Raw genomic sequence first — 16,953 nt, forward strand, 5'->3', positions numbered from 1 at the left:
TACTGTGTCACCAAAGAAGTTGCATTACTAAAAGGGCTTCCCCCAGTGCTGTACTGGTGTGCAGGCCAGAGGCTGCCATCTCACCAGCTGTGCAAGAAAAGGGCATAACATACAACAACTGGGGGTAGCAGAAACCAGGCATTCACTCTCAGAGAGACTTAGGTTCCTCAGGAACCTCTCAAGTAGAAGCCAAAAAATAGCATTGGAGAAAATACTTAATGTGCTTTTCCTACCTGTCAACCAGCCTTCCATCCCTACTGAAAGAACGTCTGAATTTTGTTTCGGGGATTCATCAGAGTTCCTGTCCTGCTGTGATATTATGGCACATTACTAATAAATTTTAAACCCTGGCCCATTTTAAAATAGTCAAAAACATTCAAAATTGCATGGTATTAATATTTTTTGACTGCAAGCATTCTTGCATTGCTTCTAGGTGACTCATCCTTCTTAATTTTATCACCTCCAGACTTTGAAAGTTCCATCCCAAAGATGCAAAATATTATTTTGCTTCTCGTTTTATAAAGTAAAATAAGATGGTTTGACTTTAAGCAGAAAAAAAATAACCCTGCTCTTCTCTCAAGGGGGATTTTTATATTCCCTTTCCACATTGAGTTGCACTGTCCTCTAGTGGAGATTTTAAGCAATTGTTTCTGTATTTGTGGCTCTTTCTCCCACTCCAATACAGTAGATTTAATCTTTATTTGCAAATGAACCATAAATGTTGCCTTATATAAAAAACTAGTGGATTACAGTAAGATTTAAAAACTGGATAAGAAAAAGTTATATTTGACCTGCAGTCCAATTTATAGTAATAGAGGGACATTTAAAAATGTTTGTCTGACTTATCAGTTGGAGCAGAAGGGTGGAGTAAGGATGCGAATTTACAGCATCTGGTTTTTGTTGTGTGGCATTAAAAGTTGCAGGTAATCTGCTTCTCTCACATTGACACAAATGCAGTAAGGTGTGAATAAATGAATAATAAAGGCCAGTGGAAAAATAAGAAGGATTAAATGCACCTTATTAGATTGAAAATGAAGAACTACATGCCCCACTTTATCCATGGCTTTGTTTTATTTCTCTCAGTATTGCCTGATAGTATGCTGCAGGCTTGCTTTTCTTTTTTGTTTTCTGGCAACTTCATGGATTAGTTTGGTTAAAAAATAAATAAATTTATTTTTTGAGGATATAAAATTAGACCCTGCTGACTAGAGGGACTGGGAGATATGATGCATGTTTTAACCTCAGAGAGCACTAGGAGCCTCCAGGCAAGAGCACGTTAGCCAACTGTAGCATGCGAAGCAACTGCTTCAATGTAGATGTGACCCGTGCCATCCAGGAGAAGAGATCTTGACAAATGTAGGCTGTTTCACATGTCCGGGTACGTTTTTAGCTGATGAAAAGTTGGGAGTGGTCAAAGCCTGAATTTAGTTAGCTTGAGATGTAAAGGTGTTTTTTCAGATTTCAGTCAAAGCAAACTGTAAGCAAGCGATTTCCTGGTGTAGCTTTTAATTTGCTGCAGATGTGATTTTACTGACAGTTGCTGAATAGCTTCTTTTCAACTAAAATAAATGGATTGAGCTTCAGAGCAACAATTTACAGCAGGGTCAGATTGTATTGGTGATTTTATAATAATATTTATAGTTCCTGGTATTCATGTATCTCTGTGTGCGTATAAGGGAAAAAGATGCATACCAAGTCACTAAGACTTGTCTGACACTGCTAATAGGTGGAAAACTGTTGCAAACCTTTCATGCTGTCATTGGTTTAGATGATGATTTGTGGGGTTTTTGGGAGACATTCTCATAAAAAGTACACTAACAGAAATCTGGTTTTAGGGGATTTGAATATTAGAATAATTACATTTTTGAGCTATTTCTGCTGGACATCATGAAATATTTTGTTTTATGGTAAAATACATTTTAAAAACCAACAACTTACGTTCCAATATACATTTTCAGTAATATTCAGAAGAGACCTGAGCTGTACAGTCATGGTCTTGGTGATTTGGGGGTTGGACAGCTGAGGTTTTGCCCACACATTTTTTGCATGCCTATTCTGATCCTGAAAAGTAACAGCTGAGGAAAAGATTTCACAACTGGCATAAGCTGACATGAGCCTGTGTTAACAGGGAAGGTTATTCCCACTCCATCCCAGGCCCTAACAGCAGTCAAGGGCTCTCCCTCACCTCAGGGCTGGTGTTGTCTGGCTGTGGGCTTGGTGGGCATCCATCACAGATGCTACTCCGAGCACAGGGGAGCTCTGAGGCTGCCCTCTTTGGTGGCTGCCCATGCTTAGACGGTCTTAAAGCAATTATCAGATCTCGTCTTAGTTTGCAGTTGTGTTGGGATTGGTGTTTTATGTGAGATTCAGAGTTTGACCAGGTATGAAACTTCTGCCATCACTCAGCGCCGCAGTGCGTTGCTCTCCGAAGTCTGTTCTTGTTGTTTTGTGGCGGTAACAGAGGTGGAAAATGAAAGAGCAAGAACAACTTGTAAGTGTCAAGGTTTTGGCCTCTCTGTGTTTGCATATAGATGTGTGGTGTTAGTGCAGAAGGATGTTGAGCAGACTGGAGTGCAGAGCTGCAGACAGCGAGACGGCCTGCGTATAGATTTCTAAATGGGCTTTAGGAAAGGTGGAGTGCTTTATAGGTGCTGCCTGGAGTTATCCTGAAGTGTACAGTGACCTGATGTCATTGTGCGTTTTGTTAAGGCCTAAGAACATTTTAGAATAATAATAATAAAATACAGTAAATGCATTTTTCGAGTGCAGGCAGGTATGTGAAGCTGTTCTGCTGCACCTGCAATACCCTTAATTGCTTGCAACTGGCAGCCTCGTGGATTATGTCAGTGATCCACAACAAGTCTAACAGCAATCTCTTAGCACAATTACTTCAATTAATACAGAAATACATTTATTTGGGGTACTTTTTTATTCTTTTTGGTGCCAGGTAGAATTGCAGGCTTTGTCAAACCTTGCTAAGGCTTACTTTAACAAAAAATAAGTTGCTGCAAATTAAAATTGTTATTAATAACGCAATAATGATTTTATATAGAAACAGATCTGCGTAAAGTTTCCATCACTCTCATTTTCCAGCCCTGGTGCTTGGACTGGGCAGACTGTGGGTTGTTACCACCACTGATGGTGATGTCTTAATGCTATTGTGGGTTCCCTTATTTCTCTGGAGGAGTCCATAATCAATTGCGAGTACTTTTGAGGGTGATTTCACATCTGTCAGTTGTTTTGGTGGATGGAAAGAGCCCAACCTGTGGATATACTTGAATTTCCTTAATAATTTTGCTGAAATAAAGTAATTTTATAAGGTATATAGTACTGGGTAGAACTAGTAATTAGAGAAATACTACCAAGTAACCTGTCCTGTACTCAACTGTTTGCCCTCTTAATGTAAATTCATCTTCCATATGCATTAGATACCGAGAATGCCAATGCGTAAGAATTCTGATACACAATGGGAGGTTTATTTTTCTTACAGACTTGAATGACACAGAGATCATGCATTCTCTGTGCACATGAAATACTGAAAACCTTTTCATCCATCTGCTGGGTCTGAATGTTAAAGTTCTTTCAACTAGAAATGCAAGATCCAGTCAGGCTGCAGAAGCATATATAAACAATGTTCATGAATTTCCGAGGAGTTAAGGTGAATCTCAGCATCATTTGAGCTGATCTGTTGGCTTATTTGGAAGATTACAATAAAACCCAAGATTGAATTCTGTACCTGATTCAGTTTCTTATTGATTGAATCCTTTTAGACTCCTCTCTAATTTAACAGTGTATTTTTATTAAAGCCAAGCATACAAACATCAATTATCCAAGCTGCATCTAATTTCCTTCAACATTTTTTTCCTTTTGCTGCCAATGGATTAGAGGACCTGATTAGAATTCAGCTTGAAAGCTGAAAAGCAGATCCTTAAATGAGAATGTCTGCATTAGGAATTAAAATATCTGTACTGAGCATAAAATCCTCCTCCTTATCTCTAATAATGTAAACACCCTTGGTTAAGTTGATCTGTCACGTGCCTGGTGCAATGTCCCTGAATTAGGAGCGTGTATTAGAAAGGGCAGAGCAGTGTCTGGGCTTGTCCTGCTGCTGGAGAGCATCACTAGCCCATTTTAACATCAAAGCACTTTGCAAAGATATCTCCCTACCGTAAGGGTTAATAGCATGAGGGTTTGAACCGCTCTATTTTCCCTTTTTGTGTTTTTACCTCCTAACTCTGAGAATGTTTGCATGTGCCCAGGTAGTTGAAGCAAGGCAGAGAAGGGGCCTTGTAAGGTTTCACCATTGGTAGCTTCTTCCTAGGTAAGGATTCAATAACAACACAAAGGTGTTTACCTGCTGTTATTGCTAGATTTTACTATCACTGTATATTTGATTTCATAGAAATCAAGAGATCCTTTCGAGCTGAGGACTCAGTCTTGTATCCTGTGAAGTATAATTTAGTTGTGAATTGGATGCAGGAATTCGAGTTTCGATAAACTGATGAATAACAGTTTTTCGAGGTTATTATCAATTAATCTGTATTAATGAATGCTCTTCATTACATGCCTCTCCTTATTAATTAGAGTTAATTAATTTTACTCCTCTTTATTGAGTCAAGGCAACTATATTACTGTTTCCTTTGCAGTGCTTATGATAAAGCAAGCATCCAAATTGTTTTGTGAAGTGTACGTGAACACTTCATTGTGTGTGCACACACATCCAGACAGTGTTTTCTGAGCTCCAGCCTCTGAAGATTCTATACATGAAAAGAAAAAAACTAAAATGTGGATTGTTTAATCTGTTTTTATTTTTAGTAAAAAGTAGAAATTCCACTTTTCTGTGTAATTTTTTTATGACATAAATTGCCATTCCAGTTTCGACCAAGGCAGTTAATCACTGCTGCATGTTACAGAAGCAGTGCACTCAGAATCAAGTTCTCCAAGCTCTAGATGTGAAGCTCCAAGCAGTCTGTAAATGACGCCCTGTCTAACAGAGGGAAGTTTTTACCCTGCTTTGCATATCTTACCTATGTTTAGTAAAAATATATTAAAAATTTCCCACTCTGTTTCTTCCCTACAGGTTGAAGCAATACTTGTAAACATTTTTGGTGGTATCGTGAACTGTGCCATTATTGCCAATGGTATTACCAAAGCCTGCCGAGAGCTCGAGCTGAAAGTGCCTCTGGTGGTCAGACTGGAAGGTGAGTGCTGGTGGTTCCTGACAAAATCTTTCCTCAGGTGCACAGTAATCCCTTTTGGCTTTTGGTTGTCTCTAAGCTCAAAATAGGCTAGTACGGCACGATACAAATGTGCTCAATTCTTTATCCGTAATGACTTGAAGACAATAAACTCTTTCTTTGCATATTTCTGCATCCCTGGTCCCAGGTGGTATTTGAAGTGATGTAATTTTGCAGTGAAAGCATTACGGTTTAGCTTGTAACATTTGCAATGCAAATAGAAATGATTTTGATGCAAGTTTCTATTCACTGGAAGGTATTTCTTTTTCATGTGATTTTTAGTGAATGCAATTCTATTATTGCTAAACCTGTAGCAACAAAGAGTTTTTCTTAAATTTACTTCAATATAATTAAAAGAAAAAGTTTTGAAATGGTATTTCTGAGAGAACTTACTGTAATACATTCTTCTGCCCAAGTATCTAATCCAGCTAAAATCCATTAAAAACAGAAGATTTGGTAATGGTGTGGAATAATTTTAGAGGACATCCAGCATTGTTAAATTGGAAACAAAAGAGAAATACAGAGGAGGGGAAGATTGGTCCTTGGTGGTTACTGGCTCCTCTTCCATTCCTTACTACAAAGGAGTGTTCTGTCTGTCATTTCTGAAAAGTGTCCTGAAGGAGGAAGGCAGATTCTTCTGCCACCAAATGGGTAAAAGGTGTAAAATACCCTGTCACCCTGCACTGGTGGTGAATGGAGGAACTGCATCGTTTTAAGGACTAGAGATACTAAACAATAGTGGTTTTTCAGACTAAAAGAGGTTTGAAAAAAAAAAAAAAAAAAAGGAGGTTCTGAATACCCCAGACTTTCTCTTATTCAAACAATAAGGTTTCAAGGCAGGCTCACCATGAGGCCCTTTGTTTAGGGGTTGCTTCTGTGGCCTTTCCTGTGAAGACAGACACGTAGCACAGCCTGATGTGCAGCTCAGTCCTGTCAAAGATCCACGGTGAATTTCCCAGCAAGGCTCGAATAACTTTAAGAGAGCATAAAAATATTCTTGGTTTATCATAGGTAGCCTTTTGCTGTAGTAAGCACAGGAAAATTTAAATAAAATGGATTTTAAAAACCAATGGTGAAGATTTTCTTTGGCTGATGAAACACCGCTGAACACCGTAAGAGACTAACTGCACAGTTCGGTACGGGTGAAGGAGAGACTGATGGATGCTGGCTACCAGCAGGGAAGTTTTACAATATAAAATCTCATTGTTTATCAGCTCTAGGCAATGTTGCTTAGCTTTTTGTCACAGCAAAAAGAAAAAAACTTTTCCTGTCTCTTTTAGCTGGTAAAAGTTTATCAAAAGTGCAGAGTAACTGTCTATTAAAGCTGTCATTTTATAAGTGAAGATATTGGAAAAGTCATTAGTTCTCCTTCTAAACCTGATAGCTCAAAGTTTTTTCTAATGCAATTGTTGAAAACAATATAAGAGAAACAGGAGACTCAACTGGCTTTTTTTAAACTGCAATCCTATGCGTCTGCCTTTGGTCTTTCTCTGGTGCATCTTCCATGATCGTACACAAGCAAGGGTGATTTTTTTATTTATTTTTTGGTGACTTCTGGGATTGCAAGAGGCAAAGCAGTCTCTGGGCTGATTTAGCAAAGTCCCAGTTGTGTTAGCTACTGCACGATGGGTTTGCCAGAAAGAGGCGTGGAGCGGGAGAGCTTCTGGCTCAGGGTTGCATGAAGCGTCATGGAGGCGACTGCCTAGTGCCCATTCCCCATCTGCCAGTGACCTTTATGAGAGCCACGTGCTGCTGCTGCACAGAGGTCAGAGCTAAATCTTCAGAAAGTCAAACACATGTCTTAATACAAGCATCTTCTGATGCTTGACCATCTTTGACCAGTTCCCAAGATATCATGCTCCTTGCTAGGTTTGTGATGATGCTTTTCCTAGACTTGCTGGTGATTCAGCAGATAACGGAGATAATTTTAATTCCTTCTGTTAGTCCTGGTGTTACCTGTTAATTCATTCTAAACGATGACCTCTGATGTTTACAGCCTTCAGATGTTGTACTTAGAAACTGTTAGCTTGTAGCTCCTGCCTTCTCTGCCTCCTTAATCACCCGACCAAGCAATATATCTATTTGGTTCTTTTAATCTTTCCTCAGAAATCAGTCCCTCTGGATCCTTAATCATCTTCCTTGTTCTTCTTTGAACTTCTACTAGGTTATCCAAATATGTAATGATTTTGAATTAATAATGAGTACTGTGGAAGAAATAAAGACTACCTAAGACTTTTTAAAACATTGCTGATAACATTTTACACTTCAAAAGAAGAAAAAGGGACAGGCACTTATTTGGATTTCCGTTCTTCTAATGGAAGGTTCATGATTGTTCCCATAAATCTAAAAGATTGGTGACCTGCACTTTGCATTCAGGCAAAGAGTCAGTACTGTATTACACATGTCTCAATGACTAGAGTTTTAATCAGTCAAATCTGCCTTGATTTAGCAGGATTCTGTGGACAAATCTTTGTTCTCAGTTGTATAATAATTACAAGCTGTTTTACCAGTGGATAAAGAAAGGATTACTCTCCTCTTTGAAAATGGTAACTTTATAATTACATGTATTTACTTGCCTTATCAGTAAAGAACTCAGCAGCTGAGACGCAGGATTATTGTTGTTTGAAAGGCTTATGGACAAATGGAGAAACTGCATATTCCAAATTTTATCTTCTACAGATGTCGAAAATTCACTTCTGCTGTTTTTATGCAGGATTTTTTTTTCCTTTAAAATGTAATGTATTTCAATTAAGTTTTGCAAGAGCTAACTAGCAGTGCTGAATGGAAGCCAAAGCTTGTTTTGCGTTTACGTTGCTCAGCGTTAGATGAAAATAGGAAAGAATAAAAAAGAATTGTGAATTAGATGTCCTCCTCCTATGTTGGAAATTTTCTTCTCTCTCTCTCTCTGCAAATGAATTCTTTGTTTCTCTGGTTCACAGGACAAGAAGAAATGGGAGGATTTAGAACTACTTAATGTGTTGAAACACAGTTAGAAGCAAACTGTTTTCGATTCAAATGCCTGAATGCAGAATGTTGCCTTATATTTAGAAATGTTGTCATATATTTAGCCATGTGATTCATGACCTTCTGGGTTCTTCAGCATCTAATGATTTCATTTTTTTCAGAACTCTTCCATACACAAGTGAAATTTTGCTTCAGTTTGTGTATCTTGCTCTCATTGGCTTGTCAGCACAAATATAGTTTAGTATGGATGTCTGATTTTATTATCCCAAATTGCTTATCAAGAGTGAAGAATGGGGTATTGCAAGGTCAGACTTTTGTACCCATCCCTTCCAGCATTCTGAATTTAAACATTCAGCACACGTGTAAATGAGCTATGGAGTCTCTCCCACCCTAGGATGTAAACATGAAGCAGAGGAAAATATTTAAATAAACCTTGGGAAAAGTTAAGATATGATGGTGAACAGGTGATGCAGCCTGTTCCTAATGGCTGTGACCGTGCAGGTGAATAATGAACATCACCAAAATCCTGTCCAAGTATTACTGGGAGTGGATTTTTTGTTGGTTTTCATTTGACCTATGCAGTCCTCTTGACTCATTTGTTACAGTGTGTGCTGGTAGAATTCACAATTTATAGAAACATGCTTGCATATAAAATTTATTACAAGGATTTCAAGGATTTTTAGGTAATGAGTTGAATAGATTTGCTTTGCTAGTTACAGCAGAGATTTCAAGGCAAAAGAGGTGTAAATGTGACACATCCAATGTACACAAACAGAGCGGCTTGTTTCAGAACCCAGATTTCCAAAGGAGAACATTTAAAATATAAAGCCTGACAGCATATGCTGATAAAATTACAGCTTTCCTGTTTTTCTTTGGTGTGTCATTGATAGTAATACTTGTCAGAAGGAAAAAAAAAAAAAAAAAAAAAAAAACAAAACAAAACAAAAAACTTTTATCAAAATGGCATTCTCCTAATAGGAGACAAGTTAAAAAACAAACAACAAAAACAAATAACAACAAGAAAACAAACAATGACAACTGAAGCCCCATTGCCTTCAGTTCTGTGAATTTTCACCATTTCTCCATTTCTGCACAGGGCAGGTTATTTCTGTAGCCTGTGTTTGGATTCTGTTTACAGTTCTCTGACACCATCCAGTGGCAAGAGGTTAATGTCAGAATAGTGGGATTATTTATTTGTTTATTTTAACATCTACTGCAATAAGATAATGCCTTTTGTGAATTCTTAAATGTTTTTGGTATTTTCTGAACATATAATTTTAAAACTCTTACCTCTGCTTTCAGCAGGATCTCATTACAATTTCTATGTGCTCCATATATCTAAAATACTTATCACAATGGGATAAAAAGCTTTTTTTAAAAAATAATAAGATTGCTGCAAACAAAATGTTCAAAAAATGCTTAGTTGTATGCCTGGCCTATAAAACAGTATTTTATTTATTAAATACAGTACATAACCTCAGTCTTTTGACAGCAGTAAGATTTTCTCAGCTTCCGTGTTTTCATTCATCTGCATAAACTCCTTCCTTTTTTAGAGGACTGTTTTCTACTGATTTTGTAATGCACAGTAGGCAACTGATGTGCAGAGCAATCAATGTGGTGCAGAATAGATCCAGTGTATTGTTCCCATTAGGACCTGATAGTAAATTAATATTTGCCACTTGGTGAAGAGCAGAAGTTAATTTTAAATATGTGGCTATCACAAACAGCACAATATTTTTCTGTATGGGAAAAATTCCAAGAAAAAAATGTTCCCTGTCTCCATTTATTGTCCCCATTACTACTGGGACCTACTGCTACAGACATGCCTTTGGTCTTTTTCAGTGCCGATATTGGGAATCCTGACTTGAGCACACTGTTGATACAGACTTCTGAATTTCTCTATTTCTGCTGTATAATTTCAGACATTATAAAATGTCTGACAAAAAATAAAATAAAATAAAATTCACCCTTTAAAAATTCGCCCTTTAAATTGAGCATTCTGGAAGTTGCACAATACAGGGTATGCTTCTTGCTTTGTTAATAATTAAAGGTATAATTAGTGTGTAGTTCCAAATATAATTAAAATTCATTTTGCTAGGTCTAGGAATTATTAAGTAATTAAGCATTTTGACATGGCAAATGAACAAGAAACTTGATATGCAGGAGTGAGTAGAAGTGATCCTACAGAGGACCAGCTCAGGGTCTTGTACATGGGAGAGGTGATGTGATCCCAAAGTGTGGATTCCCCTTACTCAGTGAGATACCTGATTCAAAGTTCTGTCATCCAAGACATTATTGGTGAGCATTGGCTTTGCTGGAGAAAGTTCTGGAGAATTCAGGTTCAACAACTAGAGTAAATGTGAAGTCTGACTGAATCCTCTTTGACCATTCTTTATTCTTCTGCTGTGGATGAATGTGAGTTTTGGACCTCCTATTCCTCTAGGAGTGTTGTTTTCTCTGCCTCTCATCAGCAGCCTTCACTGCTAGGTTTTTGTTGATATGCAGTCCTTTAAACTTTAATAAATGTTAAAATGGAGTCTGCTGTGAAATTCTGAGTGTCTTGAAGGCCTTACACTTAATCCATTATCCACTGCTCTTGCTGGATGTCCCTACCGATGTTGGATTGACCCTCTAACCTTCTCAAAGCCCCTCCTGTAGATACAAGTACTGTTATCACATTGCATTGTCTGTCAAAATTGTCACTGAAATTCAGGTTTCTTTCCTCTCAGCTCAGTCTAAACCAAGCATTGAATCTGTTGTTGAAATGATGTGCAACTTGAAGCATCAACTCCACTAAATCTAGTGATTTAGTAGAAAATGCTCGTGTATTCATTAACGTTACTAATTATAGTCAATGTTCTTTATTAGGAACAAATGTTCATGAAGCCCAGCGCATTCTGAATGAGAGCGGACTCCCCATCACGTCTGCAAATGACCTTGAAGATGCAGCGAAGAAGGCAGTGGCCAGTGTGGCCAAAAAATAACTCCTTGAAGATATTCTCATGGAAAGTGTTCATATTTTATGAGACGTCATTCCTGCCATTTCAGAGAGGATTAGTGGACTTTTCCTAAGCAGTCATCAGCGTTTGGGGGACTTTGACACATGGCAAACTCAGGCTATAGGCTGGCAAATTAGGCTTCGGAAATTTTGCAGCTACTTTCTTGAAAAGTATGTCTTTATCTTGTTTGGGTAATTTTGTTATCAAGAGTTTTATTAAGTAATACTTAGTTTCATAGAGCTGTTTTTCTGCTTTTCTTCTAAAATTGCCACTGATACGATAATTAATAATTGACGTCTATCAACAGGATTATTCTTTAATCAAACACGTAGTTCACCTGTTTCACAATACTATCATTAATTTTTTATATTGTAGAGTCAGCAAACTAATAATGGGTTTATATTTTTATGAATTTTTACAATAATGTAAAAAAAAATTGTGCTTACAATATCTATTTTTATTCAAATGAAAGCTTTTTTTTAGAAAGCACACACTTTGCCTTAAGATTATTTTCTTTTGTAGATGTAAAAGTATACCTCATAATAGGACAAGAGATCGAGTAGTTGTTAGGGAAAGGACCTTCCATTCTTATCCTGTACCTATAAACAGGTGAAATGTGATTTATTTTCTATTTTTCAGTAATGAAATGCAGTATTTCTAGGTGTAACCATGTCATACAGAAAGCTCTAGAAGAATGTGCCTGTCGGGCAGGAAATGGCTGCTAACTTTTCAGAATAACCTCCTTTCATAAGTATGCCACTGCAGTGAGGTTTTAAAGGTAAGAACCTTAACCAGCCTTCTATGGGATCATGGAGTATTCTTCAGTTGATGTAACGTCAAAAAAAAAAAAAAACACATTGATTTATTTATTGAGAATAAAATCCAAATTAACTTTTCAAATTTAAAGTATTTTATTTCTAAGACATCAGCAAAAATATGTACAAGAAAAAAGTTTCAGTACTCAGATACTGACTAAGATTTATTTTGGTTATATATGCCTTTGTAACAGTCAAAATTCAAGCTGTTAGTTACATGAATCATTCATTCAGGGAACAGAAGACAATACCAAATGGCTCATGTAACTACAGAAATCAGTACAAATCTCACTCAGCACAGGAACCGCATGAAATTCATCAATAAATTGAGCAGAGTACAAAGGAGTGAATATAGTGATCTGGTCTCGAAGACTTTGTAAATGGGCAGAGAGGTAAAAATTTGTCTAATAAATTCTTAATTGTGATTTTTTGAGCAGCTGCGATCAATACCGTGTTCTACTTAGAAAAATGTAAATAAATTTTTCTTGGCATTCCCATTAAAACTATTACACTCAAAATAAATTATCTGCACTGATCTCTGCCACTTCACACAAGTAATGTAGATAGGTTGCTATCATCAGTTACTATAGGGTGTTTATTTTCTTCTCCATTCCTTTCTCTACGTCTTGCTCAAGGCAGAAATGTCTGACCATTAGAATAGCAATAAATATGCCACTAGGTGCGTACTTAATGTCTGAATGAAGGAGAAGGGTATCGGTAGCAGTTCTAGCAAAGGTGCGTGGAAGTGCAGTGCTTTGCAGGAAGAAATGTTTACTTCACCACAATAAATGAAAAAAAAAAAGTCACTCTTTTCTGTATTTTAATACTGGAAATAGAGGCATTCTGTGGAAGAACTGTTGATGCAATATTGTCATACACTGTGGATCTGCTTCTGGCCTTGGAGCCATTCGTTGTGTGTGTATGTCATTATTAGTCTGCAGAGATCAACATTATCTACACCAACTGCTTAGTCCAATAAATGTACAAATGAACCCATTTAATGACTTCATCCTCTCAAGAAAATATAAAATAATTTAATTTGTCCATTGCATTCTGTGTGCTTCCATTCGGCATTTTGTTACAGATGGGTGAAATTAAATGCATAGGAATTTATTTGCAAGTGGATAATATACTCATACACATGCTTTTTATCTTAAAAACAAAAACCTTTCTCCTCCATTTCTTATACATGGGATCATGTCAGTACATACAAGATTTATTCCTCTTAAGCCATATGTGGAATAGAACCGTAACATTTTACTTTTCAGCTGTTAGGTGGGATGTTTTCTTAGCTCTGGGTGTGGATTTTTGAACCGGCACACTTCATTTAGGCCAAGGCCCTGTATGGATTCTGTAGGCAGCAGCTCCCTTTGTATGCTCAGTGTGCCTTGTGTGGTGCTGTGGACCTGTTGTTACTTCCATGGGATGTTTCTCTGTGTATGGAACTGTCTAAAGTCAGTTTGGGTCTCCCTCGGAAAGGAGATTTGGTTACAATTCCTGTAGTTTTAGCTGTTATGAAGCACAAATGAACGTGCAGTACCTCCACAGGATGCTTTAGCCTTTGCTCAGGCCCGTTGCAGCCTGGCACGAGCGAAGTTTGCTGTCCTCAGCTCGCTGCCCCCTCCACGGGCCAAGCGCCGGACTCCAGCCATGGCCAAAGGGACGTGCGGGAGCCTGCGGAAAGCCAGCGGCCGTGGAAGCGGTGGGTGAGTCCCAGCTAATCCCCTTTGTGAAAGTGGGATTTAGTCGGCCTTTCCATCTTGAGATTTCAGCCTGTATTCATACAGCTCCATAGGATTGGGCGCTTAAAAGGAAAAGCAAGAGGAAGCTGTTAGTGCTGACATTGTATTGTGTCTTTAACAAGAGACCTTTAAGTGCTCGCAGTGAGCCTGTAACAGCTGGGAGCTCTGGAGTAACGTCCTTAAGGTTCATTTACTGTCCTGTTTGTCAGGGCTTTCCTTCCCTGCATCCGGAAAAGCAGCTGGAATCACACAGGACAACTGGGATCAGATCAGTGTGCCGACGCAAAGCAGTCAGGAGAGGAGAGACCAAGTAGGGCCTTCCCTGCACACCAAAATCTGCTTCCCCCATCAAGGGCATTGCTCTGCCTCTTGCCTTGCCCCCCGAGGTGTGTCAGGCCTGGGGCCTGTGGGGTTTTCAGACAACCTCTGCTTACTGTGGGAGCGTGGCCTGGATGGTTCCCCTGTGCTCAGACACCAGATGCATGCACTGGGCTAGGTGCTGGCACCACCACATCCTGTAAAAGGAGTCGACTTAGCTACAGAAGACCAAAAACCTTCCAGGTTTAGTGCTTCATTACATGAAAAACACCAATGCTAGCTGCTGCTGTGAGGCTCTGAACTGATCCTGAGATTTCATGTCTTATTTCTCTCTGGCTTTTAGATAAATGGAGTTTTTCTGAAGTCTAGGAAGGGGCTGGGGGCAGGAAGATCACTGCACATCCGACTGGCTTGGTTCGGAGCGCTGCAAAAGGCTGCTTCAAAGAGAAGAAATCCTCTTCTGCAAGGGGTAGGAGTCTTGTATCTGTTGTGGGCAGGACAAGCAGTGAGGAATTTTGACTGTAGTACAGGACATTTAGGTCAACCTGGTGGGCACAAGGTGAGCCAAGGAACAGGCTGTGAAATCATCAATGGGTGTTTTTTTGAGTCAGATGAGCATCTGTCAGGGCTGTTTTTAGAGGAGCTGATTTTTGCCTCAGGGCAGAGGGATGGATGAGGTGACCTTCCAGCCTGATTTGATAGGATTTAATGCTCATTGGTGAGGTTTTGTTTTTGTTGTCTTCTTTTTAACTTGTAGGTGCAGGGAGGAAAAAGGAGCACAGATCTGGTGGATTCTTGAAAGAAACTTTTTAATTTTGTCACCAAGAATGATCTGCAGCTGCCAGGGAAATGAAAAGCAGCTTATGCAAACTCAAGACTTTCTGTAACAATGGGAGCAGTGTTATTGCAATACATAAAAGGCTGAGCAGAGAATTAGGGGTATCTATCAACTTTAATATGTTTAATTTAAAAGGGAACAGGTTGCACCAACAATTTTTTTTTCACTTAATGAGGCCCATTCATAAGGAGAATAACAGGATTTGCCTGTCACCCAGAGGAAATCACGGTATCCGTATTTGTACTTTGGTGCAAAACTCGTGTTGATCGCAGTGATTTAAAACTTTTTCCAGCCCAGCTGCAGTCAGTTTGATGTCAGGATCCTTTTATCCGGAGACAGATGCAGCCTTGGTAGAATCCTGAACACGTCTGTGTCTTTGTTCAGCCTCACAAAGTACCAGCTAAAGATTAAAAATAAAAGTGTGCATGGATTATTGCACGTTGTTCTTCAGAGAGGACCACTATGAGCTAAAACCTGGTGTAGCCAAGAGCTGGGAGCACAGCAGAAGCTTTAGTGAATTTGGGGCCCCCATTTCTTGGGGCCATTCCTTTTCCATAGAACTTGGAGACCTGAAGAGGGAAAAGAGTTTCTGTGCGTCTTGGATCACAGTGCCAGGCTGTGATGCCACCTTGCTTGCAAGGAAGAAGCTCCACATTGGAGCTGTGATGGTTTCACACCTCAGCCCTCCACATGTCCTTGGAGTGTTCCCACATCATCGAGGAGGAAGAAAAAGCAGTGCCAACATTCTCTTCTCTTTTAGAGGCTAATATTCCCTTCTCCCACCTCCTTGGGACAGGAGGTGTCTCATTCTGGTCTCCTTGAGTCTGGGAGGACAGGGAAGTAACCTGTCCCTCAGCTCCCAGTAACATCCAGGCTAATCTGAAACGAACCCTCACAGGAGTAGCCAAACCTGGGGAGAAAGAAGCAACTGACAGAAGTAGGTTACTTCATTTATTAAGTACTGTTGGGACGTGCAGTACGATGGGGTTTGGAAACTGGGTCCTTCCTATTTACGAGAGCAGCTCCTCGGGACACACGCATGCACACACGCAGGCCACCGTCAAAGAGGTGACAGTGACAAAGTATCTGTAAGTGGCGATGGGAAAGGAGGGCTCGGGGAGATCAAACCTCAGAGTTTTTGCATTTCTCTAGATAGAGAGATAGGAAAATGAGAAATTTGATCTTTCTATTATAATCGACATAAAGAATTACAGGGCAGCAAAAGGCCACGCAGCTAAACAAAGCCGTTCCCGTTAAGTTTATTTCAGATGTCTCTCTGCCTCAGCACTGTGTCCTTCAAGACTTTCCCTGTAATTGCATGTGGCAGCCTCTCTGCAGCTCGATGCCGATTGCTGCTCTCCAGCTGCTCCAAAAACAGAAATAAAAAATATCAGGGAAGAAAGGGCAGTGCAGCAAGTCCTTATAGTCCCATTCCTCCTTGGTTTCACGGATGGGTCAGCGGAGGGGTTCAGAAAATGCCCTTTTGTGCTCGAGAGCTGCTCTGTTTGGCCCTGTGACCCAACACAGGCCACACAGGGCAGCACAGTTCCAAAACAAATGGTGTTTGGTGCCCTGCCTTAACCGGGCTGCTTGCTTAGCAGAATTGGCCTGTTCCCCCAGCTGGACCAGAGGCTGCATGCAAAGGATACCGGCAGCAGCGTGGTGTTTGTCTCCTATACCCAAATATCCTGGGCTGGGGGGAGCCAGGCCTGCGAAAACAGGCGGCTTGCAGCTCTGGGGGAGTGCTGCTGCCTTTCAGTAGGAAAGCTCAGCCTCCATCCCGAGCTGTGAAGAGCTGGGAAGCTGGTAGTGCCAGTGCCCTTTGCTAGTGCTTTCCCAAGTGCTTCTCCCATATTGCACAGCAGGAGGACTGCCACTTCAGATGTGAAGATGTTAATCCCCCTTGAGCTGTGCTCTGAAGAAGCATGTGCAAAACACGGGGAAAACGAAGCATAAATTATTTTGCATTTAGTCTTCCATAACTATTGTCTTGTAGCCCCGGTGCAATGTTTGACGTACCACACCTCCACAGCTCATCTG

General features: G+C 39.6%; 1 protein-coding gene across 1 annotated transcript in view; it reads left to right on the forward strand.

Moving 5' to 3' along the window:
• SUCLG2 (succinate-CoA ligase GDP-forming subunit beta) overlaps nucleotides 1-13,059 on the forward strand; it is a 110,973-nt gene extending 97,914 nt beyond the window's left edge. The window contains exons 10-11 of the mRNA XM_068694233.1: nucleotides 5,081-5,201; nucleotides 11,070-13,059. Coding sequence (XP_068550334.1) covers nucleotides 5,081-5,201; nucleotides 11,070-11,185 — 237 coding nt within the window. The 3' untranslated portion in view covers nucleotides 11,186-13,059. The remainder of the gene's footprint in view (nucleotides 1-5,080; nucleotides 5,202-11,069) is intronic.
• The last annotated feature ends 3,894 nt before the right edge of the window (nucleotides 13,060-16,953 follow it).

This window comes from Anas acuta, chromosome 11 (genome assembly GCF_963932015.1).
Source record: "Anas acuta chromosome 11, bAnaAcu1.1, whole genome shotgun sequence".
Taxonomy (NCBI): domain Eukaryota; kingdom Metazoa; phylum Chordata; class Aves; order Anseriformes; family Anatidae; genus Anas; species Anas acuta.